General features: G+C 46.1%; 1 protein-coding gene across 1 annotated transcript; it reads right to left on the bottom strand.

Annotated features, from left to right (window-relative positions):
* Positions 1-722: 722 nt before the first annotated feature.
* LOC148136056 (beta-1,3-galactosyl-O-glycosyl-glycoprotein beta-1,6-N-acetylglucosaminyltransferase 3-like) lies at positions 723-14,672 on the bottom strand. The gene is given in 3 exon segments (XM_087983936.1): positions 723-853; positions 856-1,258; positions 14,066-14,672. Coding segments are annotated over 3 exon segments (1,005 nt in total). The 5' UTR covers positions 14,537-14,672.
* Between the last annotated feature and the right edge of the window lie 7,483 nt (positions 14,673-22,155).

The raw sequence follows: 22,155 nt of genomic DNA on the forward strand, positions 1-22,155 counted from the left end.
CCCTCCCACTCCACAATGACACTTCCTGCACCACCAAATCCAAGCTATCTGATGACTGGAGGAAGAACACCTCATCTTCTGCCTTGGGACCCTCAACCACATGGCATCAACATTGACATTACTAGTTTCCAAATCTCTCCTCTCCCCCCACCTCATCCCAGATCCAACCCTCCAATTCGGCTCTCCCCTCTTGACCTGACCATCTTCCTTCCTAACTATATGTTCGACCTTCCCCACCGACCAATCACAATCACCCCCCCAGCTGGATTTACCGAGCACCTTTTCAGCTACCTTCCCCAAAAGCCCCACCCTCACTCTATTTATCTCTCAACCCCCTTAGTCCTCCACATTCCTGATGAAGGGCTTATACCTGAAACATCGGTTCTCCTGCTCCTCGGATGCTGCCTGACCTGCCGTGATTTTCCAGCACCACACATTTTGACTCTCACAGTAACTAATGTTACAGTGCTAAGTCTCACAGTGCCCAGTGTTACAGTGGATAATATTAAGGTATCCAATCTCCACTGTGCCCAACACTATAGTGCCCAGCCTCACACTGTCTAGTGTTACAGTGGCCATGTTACAGCATGCAGTCTCACTGTACCTGGCCTCCACAGCAGCCAGTGTTATAGTATACAGTCTCACAGTGCCCAGTTTCACAGTGCCCAGTCTCTCAGTGTTTCCGATGTCTCACCCACCACCCCTACAACTATCACTGAGGTTTAATCTGTCCCAACCTCCAACCCAGGCCCAGTTTTACCAAGTCTCCTGTTTCGGAGATATTCCTGCATGCACTGTACTGCATTGTTGTCCATGTTGGGGTCAAACTTATTTGCAAAAAAAATCTCTGACAGACCACCCACTGTACATCTCCTGCCCCATACACACAAACCAAGTGGCGATACCTTCCCGTGCAGGGAGGGTATAGGGCACCCCTCGCAACGTCACCAGCCTCAAAGGACCACTTTACTGCCCGGCCAAGTGTCCTGGTGGCTCCTTGGGTGTATGGGATGGAGTCAGGTACATTGGGCATTCTGTGCAGGGTAGCCCACACATGCTCGTCCGGGCTGTAGGTATCCTCCGACCACTTGAGAAAGGCCTGGATCTTGGCACTGTCAAACACATGGCCGACAAACTCTCTGGAGGCCAAGAAGTAGGCACTGCCCACGAAGATGGAGGTGCTGATGTTCGGCTGGTCTTTCCGTTGCGCCGTAAAGACGACTTGGTCGAGGGTATCGTGGTGGTATTGCCAACGTTTCTAAAAGGCAAGCACAAGAGAGTGAGAGAGACGAGAAAGTAGAAATGATAGCTTTTCAACTTCGCCTATGGCTTTTTCCCTCCCAACTCCTCTGCACTCTCCTCGCCCCCAGCTACAGCAAGATCCATGCACACTCCTTCTCTCAGTTACTCACCTTACAGTGGAGAACAAGGCCATTCAGCCCCTCAGGCCTTTCTCACTCCTAATGCCTTTGCCAGTCACCTGCCTATTTCCCCATATCCCAGCCTCCTAAACCATCTCCCAATGCTCATTCGCTGAGCAAACATAAAACTCATCCTCAAACACTCCCAGTGCATCTGGCTCCAAAAATATTCTTCAAGCTGTGCCCTCTGGTCATAAAGGTTGAGAGCACTAGAAAAATAAATCCTTCATCCCATCGTGTCTGCGCTGGCAAAACAGGCTCCTTGAACTCCAGTCTCATTTTTCCAGCACTGGGAAACATCACCTTTCATGCCTCACCAGTGCAATGGAGACACTTTCCTGTGGTCATCAACTCCTGGAGTGGGACTTGAACACAGAGCTTTTGCCTTAGAGAGAAGGACATGGTGTGCAGGGATATAGTTTTTTGAAAGTTGCATTGCAGATAGACAGGGTGGTGAAGTAGGTATTTGATACCTTTACCTTCATTGGTCAGTGCATTGAATATAGGAGTTGGGATGTAATGTTGCAGCTGTAACAGAGATGGATAGAGCTCTGAAAGATAGTGGAATCAAGGGTTATGGGGATAAGGCAGGAACAGGATACTGATTGTGGATGATTAGCCATGATCATAATGAATGGTGGTGCTGGCTCGAAGGGCCGAATGGCCTACTCCTGCACGTATTGTCTATAAGTAGGAGTATCTTTGACTATCTCTGATATGCCTTTGCCATTACCAAGTGTGATCTATTGTCTGTAGAGGACATTGGTGAGGCCACTTTTAAAATACTGCATACACTTCTGGTCGCCCTTCGAAAGAAAGGATGTTGTTAAACTTGAGAGGGTGCAGAAAAGATTTACCAGGATGTTGCTGAGATTGGAGGGTTTGAGCTACAGTAAGGTTGAATAGGCTGGGGCTATTTTCCCTGGAGTGTCGGATGCTGAGGGGTACCCTTACAGAAGTTCATAAAATCAGGAGGAGCATGGATAGATGTTGAAATGATCAGCCGGATGATAGTACACTTCACACAGCTTCCTTTTTCACATACATGCAAGAAGACTCAACTAGCTGGGTCAAAGCCCTCCCTTGCCTGGAGAGTCTGAAACAGGCAGTTGCAATCACACTTTTACACACAAATCAGTGTTCCCTTTTCATGAATTACATTTTGATTTCAAGCCTTAGCGACACAACTGATCAATCAGATCCTGATCTAGGTACGTGACGTTTAGCATTAGATCATTGATCTTAGACTTCTACAACACCTGTTGAGTGTTGTTTCGGTCTTCCTGCCTTCTCACTTAACTGGAGCCAGTTTCAGTAAGCTAGCTAGCTTGCATATATGCTTGGCTGCACTTTTCTGTTGCTGCTCAGAATTGTTTAGCTGACCTCCTTTTCTGTTCTTGCCCCATTTTGATTCCTTCCACGTCGGCTGTATAGCCAAAGGTCTTTTCCCAAGGATGGGGGAGTCCAAAACTAGAAGCATAGGTTTAAGGTGAGAGGGGAAAGACCTGAGGGGTTACGTTTTCACGCAGTGGGTGATGTGTGCCTGGAATGAGCTACCAAGAGATGGTGGAGGCGGCTGGTACAATGACAATATTTAAAGGGCGTCTAGATGTGAACATTAATAGGAATAGGTGAGAGAGATATGTGCCAAAGGCTAGCAAATGGGACTAGGTCAGATTGGGATGACTGGTCAGCGCAGACAGGTTGAACTGAAGGGTCTGTTCCATACTGTATGATGCTATGACTCCATACTCTCTGGTTATTGAGGTTTAGAGCACCAAAATAATAAGTTGCCCTTCAGCCCATCATGTCTGCACTGGTCAAAAAGACAAGCTCTGAGCTATTCTCATCCCATTTTGCAGCACTTGGCCCATACTCTTGAGTGTCTCACAATAGCAATGAAGACACCTTCCTATGGCCATCAGCTCCTGGAGTAGGACTTGAATCCAAAGCTCCTCCCTCAGAGTGAAGGACACCACACATTAGATTCTCTACAGTATGGAAACAGCCCATTTGGCCCAACAAGTCCACACCAATCCTCTGGAGAGCAACCCACCCACACCCATTACCCTACATGATATTTACCCCTGACTAATGCACCCGAACACTATGGGCAATTTAGCACGACAAATCTACCTGGCCTGCACATCTTTGTGGATTGTGGCAGGAAAACAGAGCACCCGGCGGAAACCCACGCAGACATGGGGAGAATGTGCAAACTCCACACAGACAGTCACCCAAGTCTGGAATCGAACCCAGGTCTTTGGCGCTGTGAGGCAACAGTGCTAACCACTGAGCCACCGTGCCACCCCTTCCACAAGACACAAGACACTTTATTTACATTGTGTCAAAAAATATCTTTTATCCTCGGTCCTTGTGGCATCATGCATGACAGATATGGATCCTTGAGGAGAAAGTGAGGACTGCAGATGCTGGAGATCAGAGCTGAAAATGTGTTGCTGGAAAAGCGCAGCAGGTCAGGCAGCATCCAAGGAACAGGAGAATTGACGTTTCGGGCATGAGCCCTTCTTCAGGAACATCAAAACATCCTGATGTTTGGTTACCAAGGAAAGGATAGATTATCGATGGTATGCAGGAATGTGGATGGTGGAACAGGATCAAATGGGCCAATGGTCTACTCTTGTTCCTTGTATGTATGGGAGCAGTTCTTTTATTTTCATTCAACTTGCATCGGAACTTGCCATCATCTCATACAAATGTAGTTTTGGCTTCATTTGCATTTCAATTCCTCCGATCTCCCTACCATGCCTTTAACCCAAAATCTTACATCTGCATTCCATTGCACTTGTACAATCAGTGAACAGTGAAGTATATTTCCTTGTCTTCATTACCGAGTGCTCACCCTGTACCCATTGAATAAACTTCACCCCAATCTCCTTTGTTCCAATGGGAGCATCGTTGACCTTTCCAACTGAGCCATCCAACTTAAACCCTGGCACCATTCTGCGAAATCTCCTCCCTGTCCTGAGGGCCCTCACATCGTTTTATAGTCACTGGAAATGACCACAACAATCCAATTGGGGCTAAACCAATTTGACATGCAGCATAACTCAACCATTTATTGGCATCAATGCCTCTATTTATGAAGCCTTTTGCTTTTCTACCCTCTTATGGCCTCCCCCATCTTCTAATGTTGATGAATGTTTATCGCTAGATCCCTCTAATCCTTCGCACTCTTTACGATTGTGCCATTGCATTTCTATTACCTCTCCACATCCTTCTCCCAAAACATATCACCTTACACTCTTCTGTATTCATCTCTGACTGGAAGCTGTCTGTTCATTGTGGTGACTCCGGACAATTCACATCATCCTCACCATTTGCCAATCCTCCAGGTTTATCATTGCCCCGAATATGGGCATTTTGCCACATACTCCAAGATTGATATCACTGACATATTGAATAAAAGCAGTCGTCTATTTAGGGCTGAGATGCGGAAACATTTAACTTACAGAATAGTGAAGTTATTCAATTCTGTACCACAGAAAGCTGTGGAATTTGAGTCATTGAATATATCCAAGAATGCGATTAACAAATATTTAGGTTTCAAAAGCATCAAAGGCATGGGGAGAAAGTGGTAGTATGGCATTGAGATAGAGGGTTAGAGTGAATCATATAGTATGGTGGGCCTCATGGAGGGCCAAATCATCTTCTCCTGCTCCGGGTCTTGATGTTTATATGTCCCAGCTGTGTGAATCATTCCCACCTACCAACCTACCAACCTCTTGTCCAAAACAAGATCCATGAATCAGGGCTTGTGTTGTCAATTTTGTTGTCCAGCCATTTTTATCTAGTGCCTAGTGAAACACTTCATTGAATCCAGTTCAGACAACATTCTCTGCATTCAAATTCTCATATCAATGCATGATACGAGGTTGGAGACTTACTTTTTGAAAACCTGCATTGGCTTCGCTTCATTAATTTGATCTAAGGCAGGTTGGTGCGAATTGCAGCCATAATACCAGCATGAATGACAAGTGCATGATATAAAGTAAACTAGGATCCATGCGGTGTGAGCCTTGGAGACACAGGTTCAAGTCGCTTCTGCTCCAGAGTTGTGCGATAACGTCTTTGAACAGTTTCATCAGTAAATGTAAGACCATTAACAAGTCGGGACAGGAGTCGGCCATTTGGTTACTCAAGCCAGCTTCACTAGGATCGTGGCTGATTCAACATTCCTCAAGTCCATGTTCTTGCCCTATCCCCGTAACGCTTAATTCCCCAACTGAACAAGAATCTGTCCATCTGAGCCTTAAATAGATACAAGGACAGCTCTCTGTGGCAAGGAATTCCAAAGATTCACAACCTTCTGAGAGAAGAAATTCCACCTCATCTCAGTCTTAAACTGGTGTCCCTTTATTCTGAGACAATACCCCCTCCCCTGGTCCTGGACTCTCCCATGAGGATAATCATCCTTTCACCATTTACCCAGTCAAGCCCCTTAATCCTGTCCATTTCAATGAGGTCACCTCTCATTCTTCTAAACTCCAGTGAGTAGAATCCTGTTTAGCCCTTTGTTTTTAAGACAATCCCTCCATAATGGGGGCCATCCTAGTGAATATTCTCTTAACTTCCTCCAATGAAACAACATGTTTTCTTAAATAAGGTGACCAGAAGTGCTCACAGTACTCCGGATGTGCTCTCACAGGCACTTTGCACAGTTGCAGTAAGACTTCCTGACTTTTATACTCCAACCCCCCTTCAAATAAGGGCAAACATTCCACTTCAGTTCTGAAGAAAGGTCACCAGACTCAAAACATTGACTCTGTTTTCTCTCCACGAATGCTACCCGACCTGCTGAGTCTCTCCAGAAATTTCTGTTTTCGTCCAATATTCCATTAGTTTTCCCAATTACCTGCTGCCCCCGTGTGCAAGTTTTCCATGTTTCATTCACTAGTTGCCCCAAGTCCCTTTGTGTTGCAGCTTTCTGAAGCTTTCTCCATTTAAATAATATTCTATTCTTTTGATTTCCCTTCCAAATGAACAACTTCACATTTTCCCACATTGCACTCCATTTGCCAACATTTTTGCCAACTTAACCTATCAATATCTGTCTGTAAAGCACATAAGACAACATTTTTTACTGTAACTCGATTATACATGACAGTAATATATCAGCAAGGTTTGAGAAGGTTTGTAGCTCAGGTTGAGGTTCTAGATGTAGGTTTGCTCGCTGAGCTGGAAGGTTCACTGAAGATGTTGCCTAGTATGGTGACAAAACATCTGAAAATGAACCTTCCAGCTCAACGAGCAAACCTACATCCAGAGTAATATTTCGAATCAAACTCAGAGTACAACAGGATCTTGATCAGATGGGCTAATAGGCCGAGGAGTGTCAGATGGAGTTTAATGTCGATAAATGTGAGGTGCTCCATTTTGGTTTGGCAAATCAGGGCAGGAATAATACACTTCATGGTAAAGTCTGGGGAGTGATGATGAAACAAGAGATCTTGGAATGTAGATTAATAGTTTCTTGAAAATGGAATCACAGATAGACAGGTTAGTGAAGAAGTCGTTTGCTACGCTTGCCATTATTGGTCAGTGCATTGTGTGTAGGAGTTGGGAGGTCATGCTGTGGCGGAACAGGACATTGGTTTGGCAATTTCTGGAATACAGCATGCAATTCTGGTCTTCCTGCTATAGGAAGGATGTTGTGAAACTTGAAAAGGTTCAGAAAAGATTTACAAGGATGTTGCCAGAGTTGAGTGTGGAATGCAGGAGATTGGTACGAGATGTGGAATAATTACAGACATGATGGGCTGAAGGGTATCCTTCCGCAAGAATTCTTTAATTCTGTGACTGACGCAGAGGGAGATTAACTTCAAAGTTCATGTTATCCTTTCCTTAGCTGAGTGGTCAGAAAACTCCCCAATCTTTACTTGAACTAAGGCATAATCTGTCTCCACCAATATCATAGCAAAAGTCAGCCATTCGCCCCTTCCAGTCTGCTCCACCATTCAAGAAGATCACTGCTCTTCTGGTTGCAATTTCAATCCACATTTCTATCGGTTGCCCCGGGGTCCTTATCTTTTTTTAAAAAAAGGTCACCTTACTCACCCTTTCATAACTTCATCAACTCAGCCTTCACAACTTTGTACAGAAGAGATTTACACAGTGCAACAGCCCTCTCAGGGGAAAATAATTCTGCAAGGCATTGGTGAGGTCACTTTTGGAGTACTGGGAAAATTTATGATCGCCCTGCTGTTGGAAGGGTGTTGTTAAACTGCAGAATAGATTTACAAAGATGTTGCCTGGACTGCAGGATTTTAGTTATAAGGAGAGGCTAGATAGGCTAGGACTTTTCTCACCAGAGTATTGGAGGGTGAAGGGTGACCATATAGAGATTTATAAAATTGTGGGGGAAATCAATAAAAATGAATAGCCCCAGGATCGGGGAGTCCAAACCCAGAGGGCATAGGTTTAAGGTGAGACCTGAGGGTGGTACAAATACGGAGCAAGTTGCCAAAAAGAATTGATGTAGTGGGTACAATCACAAGATTTAACAGACGACATAAATAGGACAAGTTTAGAGGAATATGGACCAAACACAGGATAATGAGACTAGTTCCAATTAGGATACCTGGTTGGCATGGATGTGTTGGACGAAAGGGTATGTTTCGGTGCTGTAGGACTCTGACGATATCTTATTCTACAAAACATCTTGTCAAACCTACAAGAGAAAGCAATGTCCCATCAACCACCTTATCATGTCCCCTCAGAGAAATTTATACATTTCAAAAAGATCTCTCAGATTTCCAAACTTAAATGTGTAAAAGCCAATTTGTTCAACCTTCCTTCATAAGATAAACCCTTCATTCCCAGGAAAAAGGCAGGTGAAACTTGCTGTCAATGTAATTATTTTAAATGAGAGAAAAATGTACAGACTGATTCTGATGTGGTCTCATCAAGGCCTTGTATGGCACTCTCTCCACCCCTCAGGCCTGGAAATGGGCTCTACATTTTGAAGAAAAATGCCTGTACTAATGGACTCTGGACTAGAAAGGACTCTGTTTGTTGGTAATTAACTGTCATATGGTTTGTTGGGCTTATCACCTGCACTGAAGGAGAAAGTGAGGACTGCAGATGCTGGAGATCAGAGCTGAAAATGTGTTGCTGGAAAAGCGCAGCAGGTCAGGCAGCATCCAAGGAGCAGGAGAATTGACGTTTCGGGCATGAGCCCTTCTTCAGGAATCTGCACTGTATTGTATGTCCCTGGGTCTGTCAGGTCTTACTGTGAGCTGGGAGGCTCATGGGTCGTCCTGAAAGCTGTCACCCCGAAAGCGGGAGGGTGGGTAGGCCATCCTGTGAACCTGAAGGTTGGTAGGCTGTCCCGAAAGCTGGACGGTGGGTAGGCCACCCTGATGACAGTCTCCCCGAGAGCTAGACGGTGGGTAGACCGTTCTGAGCACTGTCATCCTGAAAAGGGGTAATCGGGATGGGCTGTCCTAGAGGTGGTCGAAAGTGTGTCAGAGCAGCTGAGAGCCAGAAAGTGCGTAGGGGCGGGCTGCGATCCAGAAGGCTTGTGGGCTGCCCTGCACGCTGTCGTCCCAGGGAAGGGGACAGGCTGTCCTAGAGGTGGCCGAAAGGTGTGCCAGGATAGCCACTGGCCAGATGCCGCATCAGGGTGGGTGAGAGCCCAATGGTACTTAGGGGCAGAACGAGAGCTAGAAGGTGGGTCACTCCAGGTGGGTACTGGGGCGGTCAAAAGGTGTGTCAGGGCGGACTGAGAGCTGGAAGGTGCATAGGGGCGGGCTGCCTTAGAGTGGCCAGAAGGTGGGAGGGATTGGGGTGGGGGGGGGGGAGGCTCACTGGTTTATTGGGGGTCTGTATTGTATGCTCTGTTTCTTACACAAGTGGACTGTCTTTTATGTATGAATGTCATTGTTACTGTTTATAATGATTGAAACTGGGATTTGAGGTTTGTCCTAATTTCCCTGAAAACTGGTTGAATGTCAGGGTTTGGGGCTTGGCTTTGTCATTCCCCTCCCTTGTAAAATTGCTGTTTCTCTGTATACAGCTGTAAATGTAATTGTTTGTATAAACTGTGAATTGTTTACTAAAATATAAATAAATAGGACTGTCTGTTTCCTTCCTGGTGATGGAATATAAATTGTTAGGAGCAATTATAAATGTTGTCGGCAAAAATCACAAAGCTGAATCATGAAAGAGGAAGGGGAGTGTAGGTTAAGCTAGATATGCTTGTACAAACAGTTATAAGCATCTGTTTCCCGCTTCTGCAAAAAGAAAAACCACAATCAAGAGGTCATAAGGCTCAGTGTGGACGAAGAATGAGAGGAAATGTTGCTTTAGCAAGCACGGAAGCAGATGGCAGTGAAGGAGGATATACGCTAACAATAGACCACAGAGGGATGTGGTGAAATGGCCAAGCAAAACCTGTATTGTTACGCACAAGGCCAGATAAGGCAAGAGATAAACAAGAGGAATGGGCGCTGGGTTTAGAATAATGGGAGGAGGGAAAGAGAAATGAATTGTATTAAGGTTTTGTACTGTGCGCCTACCTTGTAGACACCACTCTTGCAAGAGTACATCAGATGATACTGCTGCTGCAGATCTTGTCTTGGACTGAAATTATGAAGTGAGTGGGTTCTATTTCCCACATAAATTAAGATTTACACACTTGTTATTTTTCACTGCATCTGACACCGACACATGACATGGGTACTTGGGAAAAATAAGCATGACTGCTGTCGGGTGTTAGTGGAAGAAAAATAAACAGGCATGTCAAGGGATCTGCTCACTGAGAGTTGGCTCTAGGGAAGCTGGATCAGCATATGAAGGACTCTTCAATCCTCTTGAGAGGAGACTGACTTCGAAACAGCCTCAGTGTGTCTTATGTGCTGCTGTTGATGTCTTCCTACTGAGGAGGAGTTTAATTTTAATTTATTTTTCATAGTTTGTTGTGATTGTTTTCTGGGGTTTCTTTCTGCTTATTTCTGTTAATTTGAAGCTGTGCTCAGCTGCACAGGCAGCTACTACCACCACTGCTGCTACAGTCTGGGCCTGCTCCTGCTACTGAAGCCTGGACCTCACCTGCACCCCTGCTGCTGCTGCCTGGCCTACCTACACCTGGGGACGACTTCGACTGCTATTCCGAAAAAAAATAAACAGGACGATCAGATGTTCTGTTCACTCTGAGCTAGCTCTGAGGAAGCTGGATCCGTGTCAAGGACTCCATGTGAAAACAAAAGGGTGAGTTGGTGACTGGATAATGGCCTCTGTGAAGTTATTCCTGATGTAGGGGTTTCCTGCTCCTCGGATGCTGCCTGACCTGCTGTACTTTTCCAACACTGCTCTAATCTTGACTGTAATCTCCAGCATCTGCAGTACCCACTTACAGCATGGAAACAGATCCTTCGGTCCAACCTGTCCAGGCCGACCAGATATCCCGACCCAATCTAGTTCCACCTGCCAGCAGCCGGCCCATATCCCTCTAAACCCTTCCTATTCATATACTCATCCAAATGCCTTTTAAGTGTTGCAATTGTACCAGCCTCCACCACATCCTCTGGCAGCTCATTCCATACACGTACCACTCTCTGTGTGAAAAAGTTGCCCCTTAGGTCTCTTTTATATCTTTCCCCTCTCACCCTAAACCTATGCCCTCTAGTTCTGGATTCTCCGATCCCAGGGAAATGACTTTGTCTATTTATCCTATCCATGCCCCTCATAATTTTGTAAACCTCTATAAGGTCACGCCTCAGCCTCTGACGCTCCAGGGAAAACAGCCTCAGCCTGTTCAGCCTCTCCCTATAGCTCAAATCCTCCAACCCTGGCAACATCCTTGTAAATCATTTTGGAATCCCTTCACGTTTCACAACATCTTTCCAATAGGTAGGAGACTAGAATTGCACGCAATATTACAACAGGGCCTAACCAATGTCCTGTACAGTCGCAACATGACCTCCCAACTCCTGTACTCCATACTCTGATCAATAAAGGAGCATATACCAAACGCTGCCTTCACTATCCTATCTACCTGCGACTAGGAGCTATGAACCTGCACTCCAAGGTCTCTTTGTTCAACAACACTCCCTAGGACCTTGTCATTAAGTGTATAAGTCCTGCTAAGATTTGCTTTCCCAAAATGCAGCACCTCACATTTATCTGAATTAAACTCCATCTTCCACGTCTCAGCCCATTGGCCCATCTGGTCCAGATCCTGTTGTAATCTGAGGTAACCCTCTTCGCTGTCCACTACACCTTCAATTTTGGTGTCATCTGCAAACTTACTAACTGTACCTCTTATGCTCGCATCCAAATCATTTATGTAAATGACAAAAAGTAGAGGGCCCAGCACCGATCCTTGTGGCACTCCACTGGTCACAAGCCTCCAGTCTTAAAAACAACCCTTCACCACCACCTTCTGTCTTCTCCCTTTTGAGCCAGTTCTGTATCCAAATGGCTAGTTCTCCCTGTATTCCATGAGATCTAACCTTGCCAGTCAGTCTCCCATGGGAAACCTTGTTGAATACCTTATTGAAGTCCATATAGATGACATCTACTGCTCTGCCCTCATCAATCCTCTTTGTTACTTCTTCAAAAAACTCAATCAAGTATGTGAGACAATTTCACTATCAACCTAAGAACAATCCTTTACATGCTCTGGACCAAACTTACATTCTTCTGTTCACTCTTAACTTTTAAGGGGTATCCATGGGCACCCGCATGGGCCCCAACTATGCCTGCCTCTACATCCATCGGCACCATTCTCCACCTTTTCCTCCACTACATTGATGACTGGATTGGCACCAACTCGTATTTGCATGAGGTGGTTGAAAAGTTCATTAATTCTATCAACACCTTCCAACCTGACCTCAAATTTACAATCTCGGACACTTCCTTCCCCTTCCTGGACCTCTCCATCTCTGGCAACCGACTAATCGCGGACATCTACTACAAACCCACCAACTCCCATAGCTACCTGAAATACACCTCCTCCCACCCTGCCCCTGTAAAAACACTATCCCATATTCCCAATTTCCCAGCCTCTGCTGCATCTGTTCCCAGGAGGACCAATTCCACCACAGAACATCCCAGATGACGTCCTAACTCAAAAACTACAATTTCCTCTCCCACATGGTTGACAATGACCTCCAGTGCATCTGCTCCATATCCTGTACCTTCACCCTTGAACCACACCCCTCCCAATGCAACAGGGACAGAACCCCTTGGTCCTCACCTTCTACCCCACCAACATCCGGATACATTGCATTATCCTCCACCACTTCTGCCACTTACAAACAGACTGCACCATTAGGGACATATTTCCCTCTGCACTCCATCTGTATTTCAGTGACCATTCCCTCTGCAACTCCCTTGTCATATTCACACCCCCTAACAACGCACCCGCCCCTCCTGGCACCTTCCCTGGCCTCTGAAAGAAGTGCAAAACCTGCACACACATCTCCCCCTCACCTCCGTCCAAAGCTCCAAAGGATCCTTCCACATCTGACAGAAATATACTTGTACCTCCACCAATGTCATCTACTGCATCCATTGCACCCGATTGTGGTCTCCTCTACATCAGGGAGACAGAACTCTGACTTGTGGATTGTTTCAGAGAACATCTCTGGCACACCCATACCCACCAACCAACCCCACTGCCTGAACACTATAACTCCCCCTCCCACCAAGGGAATGCAGGTTCTGGGCCTCCTCCATGACCAAACCTTTACCAGCTGACACCTGGATATTTCACTTTGGAACCCTGCAACCAGGTGGATCAATGTCGATTTCAGTAGTTTCCTCATTTCCCCACCCCAACTTATCGCAGTCCCAAGCCTCCAATTCAGCACCACCCTCCTAACCAGTCCATCTTCCTTCCCACTTGTCCACTCCACCTTCTACAACTTCCCCCCCCCCCCCCCCTGCATATCTTAATTTATCTATCACATTCCCAGTTACCTTCCAGCCCCAGCCCCACACCCATCCCACTTATTTCTCAACCCCCTGGTCCACAAGCCTCATTCCTGATGAAGGGCTTATGTCCGAAACATTGATTCTTCTGCTCTTCAGATATTGCCTGACCCGCTATGCTTTTCCAGTGCCACACTCTTGTCTCTGATCTCCAGCATCTGTAGTCCTCACTTTCTCCTACACTCTTAACCTATCTACATTCCTGTATACTCTCCTAATCAGTCTATATCCCTCCTTATCCCTATCCCAGGCCCAGCCCTCTCTTTCTACCCCATCCCTTTCACCTGACCATCTTCCTTTCCATCCATCTGCTCCACCCCATTCACTGTCCAATCACAGCCACCTCCCCCCTGCATCCACCAATCGCCATCCCACCCACCTTTCCCCAGCCCCACACCCCCATTTATTCTGCAGCCCCTTTCTCTCCCCGGGTTCTGATGAAAGTTTCCGACCTGAAACGTCAATTGCTCTTCTACTCTGTTTTCAGCTCAACTCTCCAACTCCTCTATATTCCTTTGTACATTCTGAACCTCCCTCCATGCAATTGAACTGTTTCAACAACCCTGTCTCTCTTTGTACAGGCAGGAGTGAAAGACTGGAGGGGAGAGAGAGAGAGAGATGATGGAGGGAGGGAGGATGGAAAACACTTGGATGAAGAGAGGTCCAGCAGACAGGAAGGCGGTTACCTTTTTGAACCCTGGTGCAGGATCCGACTCAATCACATTGGAGCCGTTTAGAGCTCTGAGGCTGCGGACTATCTCCCGGTTGGTCTTCAGGGGGAAGTCTTGGCCACACACATTGATGAAGTACCTCCAGGGGACAGGGCTCTCCAGCAGCTCCTTCATGCAGTTGAGATCCGCCTGAACTCTGCTCCAGCCAGCATAGGTGACCCACTCCAGCTTGGCTGCAACAAAGACATTGTGAAAACATGAAGCGATGGCCCGAACGGCCGCATGAAATTGACTCGGGGATTTGCGGTCCACGTGGATACAGTAGACATTCTGTGGGGCGTAAATGCTCCGTAGAAGCCTCTCGAACATCTCAATGCTCTGGTGGATGACCATGGAGTAAGCCAAGGGGAAGTGTTCCTCCTCAGGGCTCAGGGGAACAGTGATATACTTGTGGGCCCTCACAAACGATCTGCAATTTCGGGTCATGTTCAGATAATCTCCCTCAGTGACGGCTTGGTGCTTGAGGGAGACAGTAATGGAGTTGAGGAGGGCCCTTTCCACCTCCTGCCTGTCCCCCTGGATGATCTGCCAGCAGGTGGAGTTCTCCTCGACCAGCAGAAGGTGTTCCTGCATTGGACTGGCGCCCAGTTTCACCAGCCTGAGGGTCAGCCGGCCTCCTCCTCTCTGGACCCGTAGCCATTGGCACAACAAGACCACACTGAGCACACACAGCACTGATCTGAGGCACGACCAGCGGGTCCACGCTGGCTCAGCTTGGCATAGCACTTTCCAGGGGGCAGTGTCCCCAGCCTATAGGCGATAGGCAAATGCAGAATGGATGTTCTCTGTGCTGGGCAGCACTGCCTCCACCAAGCCATGGGGAAGGAGTGACTGCAATTTGCTGGAGAGGTCGCAGCAGCCAGTCCCCTCTCCTTGTCTTTCCTTTTCCCAAGATTCAACGAATGACTCCGACTTTCACTCCCTCTCCCCCGGAACTGCTCTCCCTCTGGAATTCCTCTCCCACTTTAACACCTCTCCCTCTCTCTGTGACCCCTTTGTAACCCCTCTCCCTCTATAACCCCTCTCCCTTTTGTAATCCCTCTCCTCCACTAACTCATCCCTCTCCCTCAGTAACTCCTCTCTCTCTTTCCTCCTCTCTCTGTCCCTCTGTAACTCCTCTCTCTCTCTCTGTCACTAACTCCTCTCTTTCTCTGTCCCTCAGTAACTCCTCTCCTCGAACCGTACAGGATCAATGTTGATTTCACCAGTTTCCTCATTTCCCTTCCCCCACCTTATCTCTGATCCAATCTTCTAACTCAGCACTGCCCTCTTGAACCGTCCTACCTGTCCATCTCCCTTCCCAACTTTCTGCTCCATCCTATTCTACCATCACCCCAACTTCATCTACCTATTGCATTTCCTCCAGCCCTAACCCCCCTCCCATTTATCTCTCAGCCCACTTAGGCCAACCCCCCGCAATTCCTGATGAAGAGTTTATGCTCAAAACGTCAATTCTCCTGCTCTTTGAATGTTGCTTTTTTAGCACTAGCCTTTTTGACAGGGAGGATGTGCAAACTCCAAACAGACCGTCACCCGAGAGTGGAATCGAAGCCTGGTCCCTGGTGCTGTGAGGCAGCAGTGCTAACCACTGAGCTACTAGACCGGTCCAAGATGGTTTTATCTGCATATTTCTCCATGAAGGACAGATGATACGGAAAGGTCCAACTGCTTAGAGGCCAATGCATCCCTTTGCCACACTGGTGACAGTAGACCCTCAGTAGCTGGTGTTTGCGTACTGATGTAGCCATTGGGATGAATCAAAAAGCTGTGGGTGCTGGAAAAAGCACAGTTGGTCAGACAGCATCCGAGGAATAGGAGAGTCAACGTTTCAAGCATAAGCTCCCATTCCTGATGAAGATGCCTGAACATCAACTCTCCTGCTCCCCAAATGCTGCCTGACCCGCTGTGCTTTCCCAGCACCACATGTTTTGTCTCTAATCTCCAGCATCTGCAGTCATTGCTTTCTCCTTGGCCATCAGGATGAGGGCATTGCTGGGTACATTTTTTCTCCCTACCCCTGCCTTTCCAGAGCTTTGTACTTGGTGTCTCTGTGGACACAATCTACCTTACGTCTCAAACTAAGTGGAAGGTGGTTCAAGTGACTGCAACAGCACAGGTTTGGGGACTGGGCCAGATTGCACCACATCCATCAACAGACAGAGTGCCTCAAACCTGATGACCAGACAGTGGAGTGGGAGTGAAGTTCCCAAAACCTCAGCTTGGTGATGTGCCCCCTCCAAGTTTTTATGCATACTCTAGACCCTCCAAAACATATTCCCAGCACCTTCAGGTAACCTATCCTGATGGTGAAGGGGAGAAAGGAACTGTCAGACCAAGTCCCAAAGAGCAGGACCTCAGTCTTACCTCGATATACCTTGGTTCCCGAGGCTGGTTCAAACTGGTCAGCAGAGGCTCAGGAGTCTGTGCACTGACAGTGGATCTGATCAGAAAATGGCGACGTCATCAATGTACAGGGAGGCTTTGACCTGCAGGCCCTTGCTACCTGGAAGAGTCACCCCTCCTAGGCTCACATCCTTCCTGATGGATTCAGCAAAGGGTTCTATACAACACACAAACAAGGCAGGGGAGAGTGGGCAGCCCTGCCTGACTCCAGATCTGATTAGGAAGCTTTCGGATTCCCACCCATTGATTGGGATTGTGCTAACGATGTTGGTGTGGAGCAGTTAGATCCAAATATGGATTCCCTCTCCAAAGTCTATTTTGGAGTGCACATCTCTCATGGAGGTGTGTGATACCCTGTCAAAGGCCCTCTCCTGATCCAGACTGATGAGGCAGAAAGGACTACTACCACCACCACCACTACCTCATCGCTGCACATAGGAGATTATATACCCGAGGGTCTCAGAGATCATCCTGTCCAGTACAGCACCGGTTTGGTCAGGGTGAAGCTCTGATCCTACAGCAGACCTGACCTGGTTGGTGATGACCTGAATCAGGATTTTGTAATCTGCAGTCAGCAGTGAAATCAGTCACCAATTTCTGATTTCCCTGCTCTCCCCCTTTTCACTTGTAGACAAGATACATTTCCTTATGGATTCGCTCTGGCCGGAAGCATTCTGTCATATCCCTCCAGCAGGTCCTGGCCTAAACAAGTTCCACAGAACAGAATACAAGTCGGCCAGTAAGCCATCCTCTCCAGAAGTGTTAATCTTTTCAAAGGACTCAAGAGGTCAACTCATCTGGAGATAATGGCTGGTCCACCCTCTCCTGTTTGATATTGCCTAAGATCTCTATAACAGAGGATTGAAATGCATGGGAGACTGCTCTGCCTGTGAGCTTCATGTCATTTAATTTGGCGTAAATGGAGTTGTTGATCCTCAGGATGTCACAGTGAGATGACGCTGCTCATGACCAAATATGGGGCTAATGCTGATTGTTTAGAATTCGGGTTTCTTCCCATTCAACCTTCACCCCTCCAAAGTCTTCCACCTGAGGCAACCATCTCATTTGCCCAGTGGCAGCACCTACTTTGACGATGAGCAGAATGGGAACATTATTGTTGTTCCAGGAGACAGTGCTGCTGTTTGAATAGACACTATTTCGGGCTCTGCCAGCGAAAGAAAATTTTATCACAGAATCCCTACAGTGTAGAAACAAGCCCTTTGGCTCAACAAGTCCACACCAATACAGAAAATAATTGGAAACACTGCTGCAGATGGTTTCCTCATCTGAGCAAGCATATTGGAAATGGAGAAACTGGGAAAACAGAATAGTCCTCACATGAAGCTGCGCGGTGATATCACTAGTCCCCATCACACTTCTCATTATCTCCTTCCAATCATTTATGTGTAATGGCTCACTCTAACTATAATATCTATTCCTGCAGAAATAGCTTTTTCACTATTATATTTGTTTCCGACCCATTTACCTATAACACATCATATAGAGAAACATAAGAATGATGGCTACATGCGCAGGCTCTGAGCCACGTCACAGTCAATGGTGGAGAGAGATAGAGAGAAGCTTGATGGAAAGCAGTGACACAGACAACATAGTTCACAATCAGCTTCCTATAAGGACTCCAATTCATTTTCATCACATCTGTTCCAGAAACGTGGAAGCATTGAAAGTAGGATCCGGAGTAGGACATCTGGCCCTTCGAGCTTGCTCTATCACTCAGTATGACCATGGCTGGTCATCCAACTCAGTACCTTTGATTGCTTTGGCCCTAAAAACAATATCTAATTATGACTTATTGAAAACATTCAATGTTTAGGCCTAAACTGCTTTCTGCAGCAGAAATTCTAGAGGTTCACCCTTCTTTGGGTGAAATCTCTCTTAGTCCTCGTGCTAAATGGCCTTCCCTGATTCGGGAACCTTCTACACCAATGCTTCAATGTGACTTCACTTCCCCAAGGAGGATTCCTTGATTGTTAGAGACACCAGTCTCATCCATTCCATTATCAACACTTCTGCTCTCACCCATTTCTCTCTCTCTCTCTCTCAGAGGCTTTGCACTTTAATCTGCCAGAAGAGAACCATGTCTCTTCCCAATCTTCATTATAGGAATTTTTTGCAAATCTTGGTAATGATATTGTTTTCTGGCGTATTGATGGTCATCCATATTTGCAATGCTGGTCAATCACTATACATTCATCTTTTGATGTTGAATGAGAAACCAATAGAATTTGATGATTGTATCATTGAGTTGATGTGGAAGACTGTGTGAATTGTTTGTTCTCTGACAGAAATCATGTAAATCTTGTGTACCACTGGTACAGGCCTTATATTCTGGACTGTCATCTTCCTTCATATCTCTTGAGAGTATGAGGTTACAGAGTTCTGTGGATGCCAGACAATATAACCAATGCCCATTCACTCATCCTGTTAATTTTCAATCCAGATGAAGCCACTTGCTTGCTCTTCCTCTATGGATGCATTTACGCCTTGGTAGCTTTTCTGTTAAGTTGACTGGATATCTTTCTACAGCCTGTAATCACTTCCCATTTTACATTGAACTGAATATTTGCTGTTCTTTCACAAAGACCCTGTTCTAGATCATGTGGTACACATTGGTCTTCTCAGTTGGCTGGGAAATTGCTGCAAGAATTTGCAGAGGGAAATCTGAAGTTTCTACCTCTGTATCTATTTTTACTCTTTTAATAAGGATGCATATAGAGCTGGAAATGTTGGCATGATTTTACATCTGTATGTGGTCAGACGTAGACCAACAATTTTGAATCTGTAATTCATAATCTTTCCACCTTAGATTTTCAGGGATTGCTGCTTTTGGTTTGCAATGTATGTCCTCTTTGGGAGAAAGAAGGTTTGATGAGGAACGTGCATCAATCAGTTTAAAGGAAATATATAAAAATAATAATATTGAATATAATAGGAATAAAAATGTCTGTTTCAAAAAATAATGAAATTAAGGAGCTTCGGTTTTATAATTATGGTTTATAATTTTTCTTTATTCATTCATGGGATGAAGGTGTCACTGGCTAGGCAGAATTTATTGCCCATCCCTAATTGCCCACAAGGCAGTTTAGAGTCAAACATGTTGCTGTGAGTCTGGACTCACATGTCGGCCAGACCAGGTAAGGATATCAGATTCTTTCCCTAAAGGACATTAGTGAATTGAGTTGGAGAGCATTAAGTAGAATTAACAGGACAGAATACAGAACATTTAAGATGGTATTTTCATAAATGAAGCAAGTCTCTTGCATTATTTAGCATTCCAATCCTAAATGAGTATTAATAATCTACATGTTAATCTACAGTCGCAGCCTGTCTTATTAGTGAATATGATTTACATATTTGAATCTTGAAATTATTTATATTCTGTATACATCTGCATACAGTGTCACTAACACAGCTCACGAATCCAATTTCCAGAATTGTGAGCATTTCTCTTCTTTTTGTCAGATAATGACAAACATTCTGACACTGCCCCGGATTTTCAAATCCACGGCGACTTCCATCCAACTAAATCACACATCTCAAGATTAGATCAAATATCTTTTTTAAAGCTAATGAGGAGTATTGGGCACCATGGCCACATTGCTGAGAATTGTTCGCATCTCTGCAAGCTCTTGAGATTGGCACCCTTGGCAATGTTGGTGGAATTGAGGGCAATGATGATGTGAAGCAGGGCATCATCTCTCCACAATGCCTTCCCCTCTAATCCTCACCATCAGACTCCTCTCCTACCCTACTCTCTCACAGGGAGCTCCACTTCAATCAATCTCTCTCCAACTCAATTTCTGACCCGTCTTCCTCACAGTCACATGCATTGTCGCTGGGCTCTCCTCAAACTGTTGGCACATCAGTTCTCTACTGAACAATTTTTACCACCCTTAGTGTTTTTCAAAAGGATGAACAGAGGGATTGGCCTAGGTCCAAGGAGAAGGGTGGCATTTGGGACAGTTTCTGTCCCTCATTAAGAATCAGTTCTGTGTATCTCACCGGTTTCAATAAGCCCGAAACTTTCTCAGAATAAATCTCTAGAGCATTACTCCCCAGTTACCCCCAAATCGTCAGTCAGTGCAAGAGGAAGAATTTTACACTAACCTTTTTTAGGACAGCACGGTGACTCAGTGGTCAGCACTGCTGCCTCACAGCACCAGGTCCCAGGTTCGATTCCAGCCTCGGGTGACTGTCTGTGTGGAGTTTGCGCATTCTCCCAGTGTCTGTGTGGGTTTCCTTCAGGTGCTGCGGTTTCCTCCCACAGTCCAAAGATGTGCGGGTCAGGTGAATTGGCCATGCTAAATTGCCTGTAGTGTTAGGTGCATTAGTCAGAGGGAAATGAGACTGGGTGGGTTACTGTCCGGAGGGTCGGTGTGGACTTATTGGAACGAAGGGCCTGTTTCCACACTGTAGGGAATCTAATCTAATATTTTTAAAAAACTTTCAAACCTCCCCATCTTCTGCCTGATCAGATTGCTGATGGTTTTCAAAGCTTTGTTTTCTCTTTGTAAAGTCCAGATGTTTTGATGATCTCTCTGACCATATTCACTCCCAGACAGATCAGCCCGAGACACTGTCAGTGCAGTGACCTCGCCTTCCCTGTGTTTCCTGACACAGCCTCGTGTCTCAGTTGAAGCCAGTTCACAAACCCATTGTGATGTCAGAACTCTCTCTGTGATGTACACGGTGAGGTCACACTTGTTCTGTGAGGTCACACTTTGACCTGTCCAGTTCAAGTGGCCTCACTGCGATCAAACAGGGAGTAAGTCGGGGAGGACCGAAACCCTCACCTTTCTCAGGTTACAATGTGTTCATATTCCAGAATATACAAAGCAGTTCTAGACATAGACATTAGGGTGTATGGGTGATGCTCAATGACACGGAGTCAGAGATACACAGATAGAGATTGAGACTGCCCTGGAGATGTTTCAGAGCTGACTCTGAGACACACACGATCTGTACGGCAGCAAATGGGGGTGAATCTCATTCTTTGTTCCCTGCAGTGTACTGGGCATGCTCAGTCTAGAAACCCAAAACAGCTGACTGATGATGGAGCAATTTGAAGGGGGATGGAGGGGTGAGGCCAGGGAGGGTATGGGTCTGGGCCCACTATACAGAGGGATGTGGGTTTCACTCCCTGTCTGTCATATCCTCTTGCTTCACTGTCTACATCAGTCTGCAGCCTTGTCCACTGTGGCATTTCAAAATATCATTCATATAATTCTGAATTGTCTTCAGGGTTCACACCTCTACCACTCATTTAGGCTGCGCTTTCCAGCTCTTTCTCTTATCCTCCAGCCATTTAGTTGTTGACACATTACTCCTCCCTTAACTAAAGGGTTCAATTTCCTTCACTTAAATCTATGCCCCGGTCCTTAATCCCCCCATCCATAGGAAATGTTCCCTTCCTGTATACCCTACGCCCATCATAGTTTTATACATTTCAGTCATGTCTCCTCTCCATCGCCTCTGCTTTAATGAAAACAATCCCAGTCTGTCCAAACTCTCTTCAGAACGAAAACTCTCCAAGCCCAGGGAACATCCTGGTCAATCTCCTCTGCACCCTCTCCAATGCACTCACATCCCTTCTACAATGTACAGAACTCTGCTGGCCAATA

The sequence above is a fragment of the Chiloscyllium plagiosum genome, unplaced genomic scaffold (assembly GCF_037043375.1).
Source record: "Chiloscyllium plagiosum isolate Xiang-an unplaced genomic scaffold, Cpla_swu_hap1 HiC_scaffold_47, whole genome shotgun sequence".
NCBI classification, from domain to species: domain Eukaryota; kingdom Metazoa; phylum Chordata; class Chondrichthyes; order Orectolobiformes; family Hemiscylliidae; genus Chiloscyllium; species Chiloscyllium plagiosum.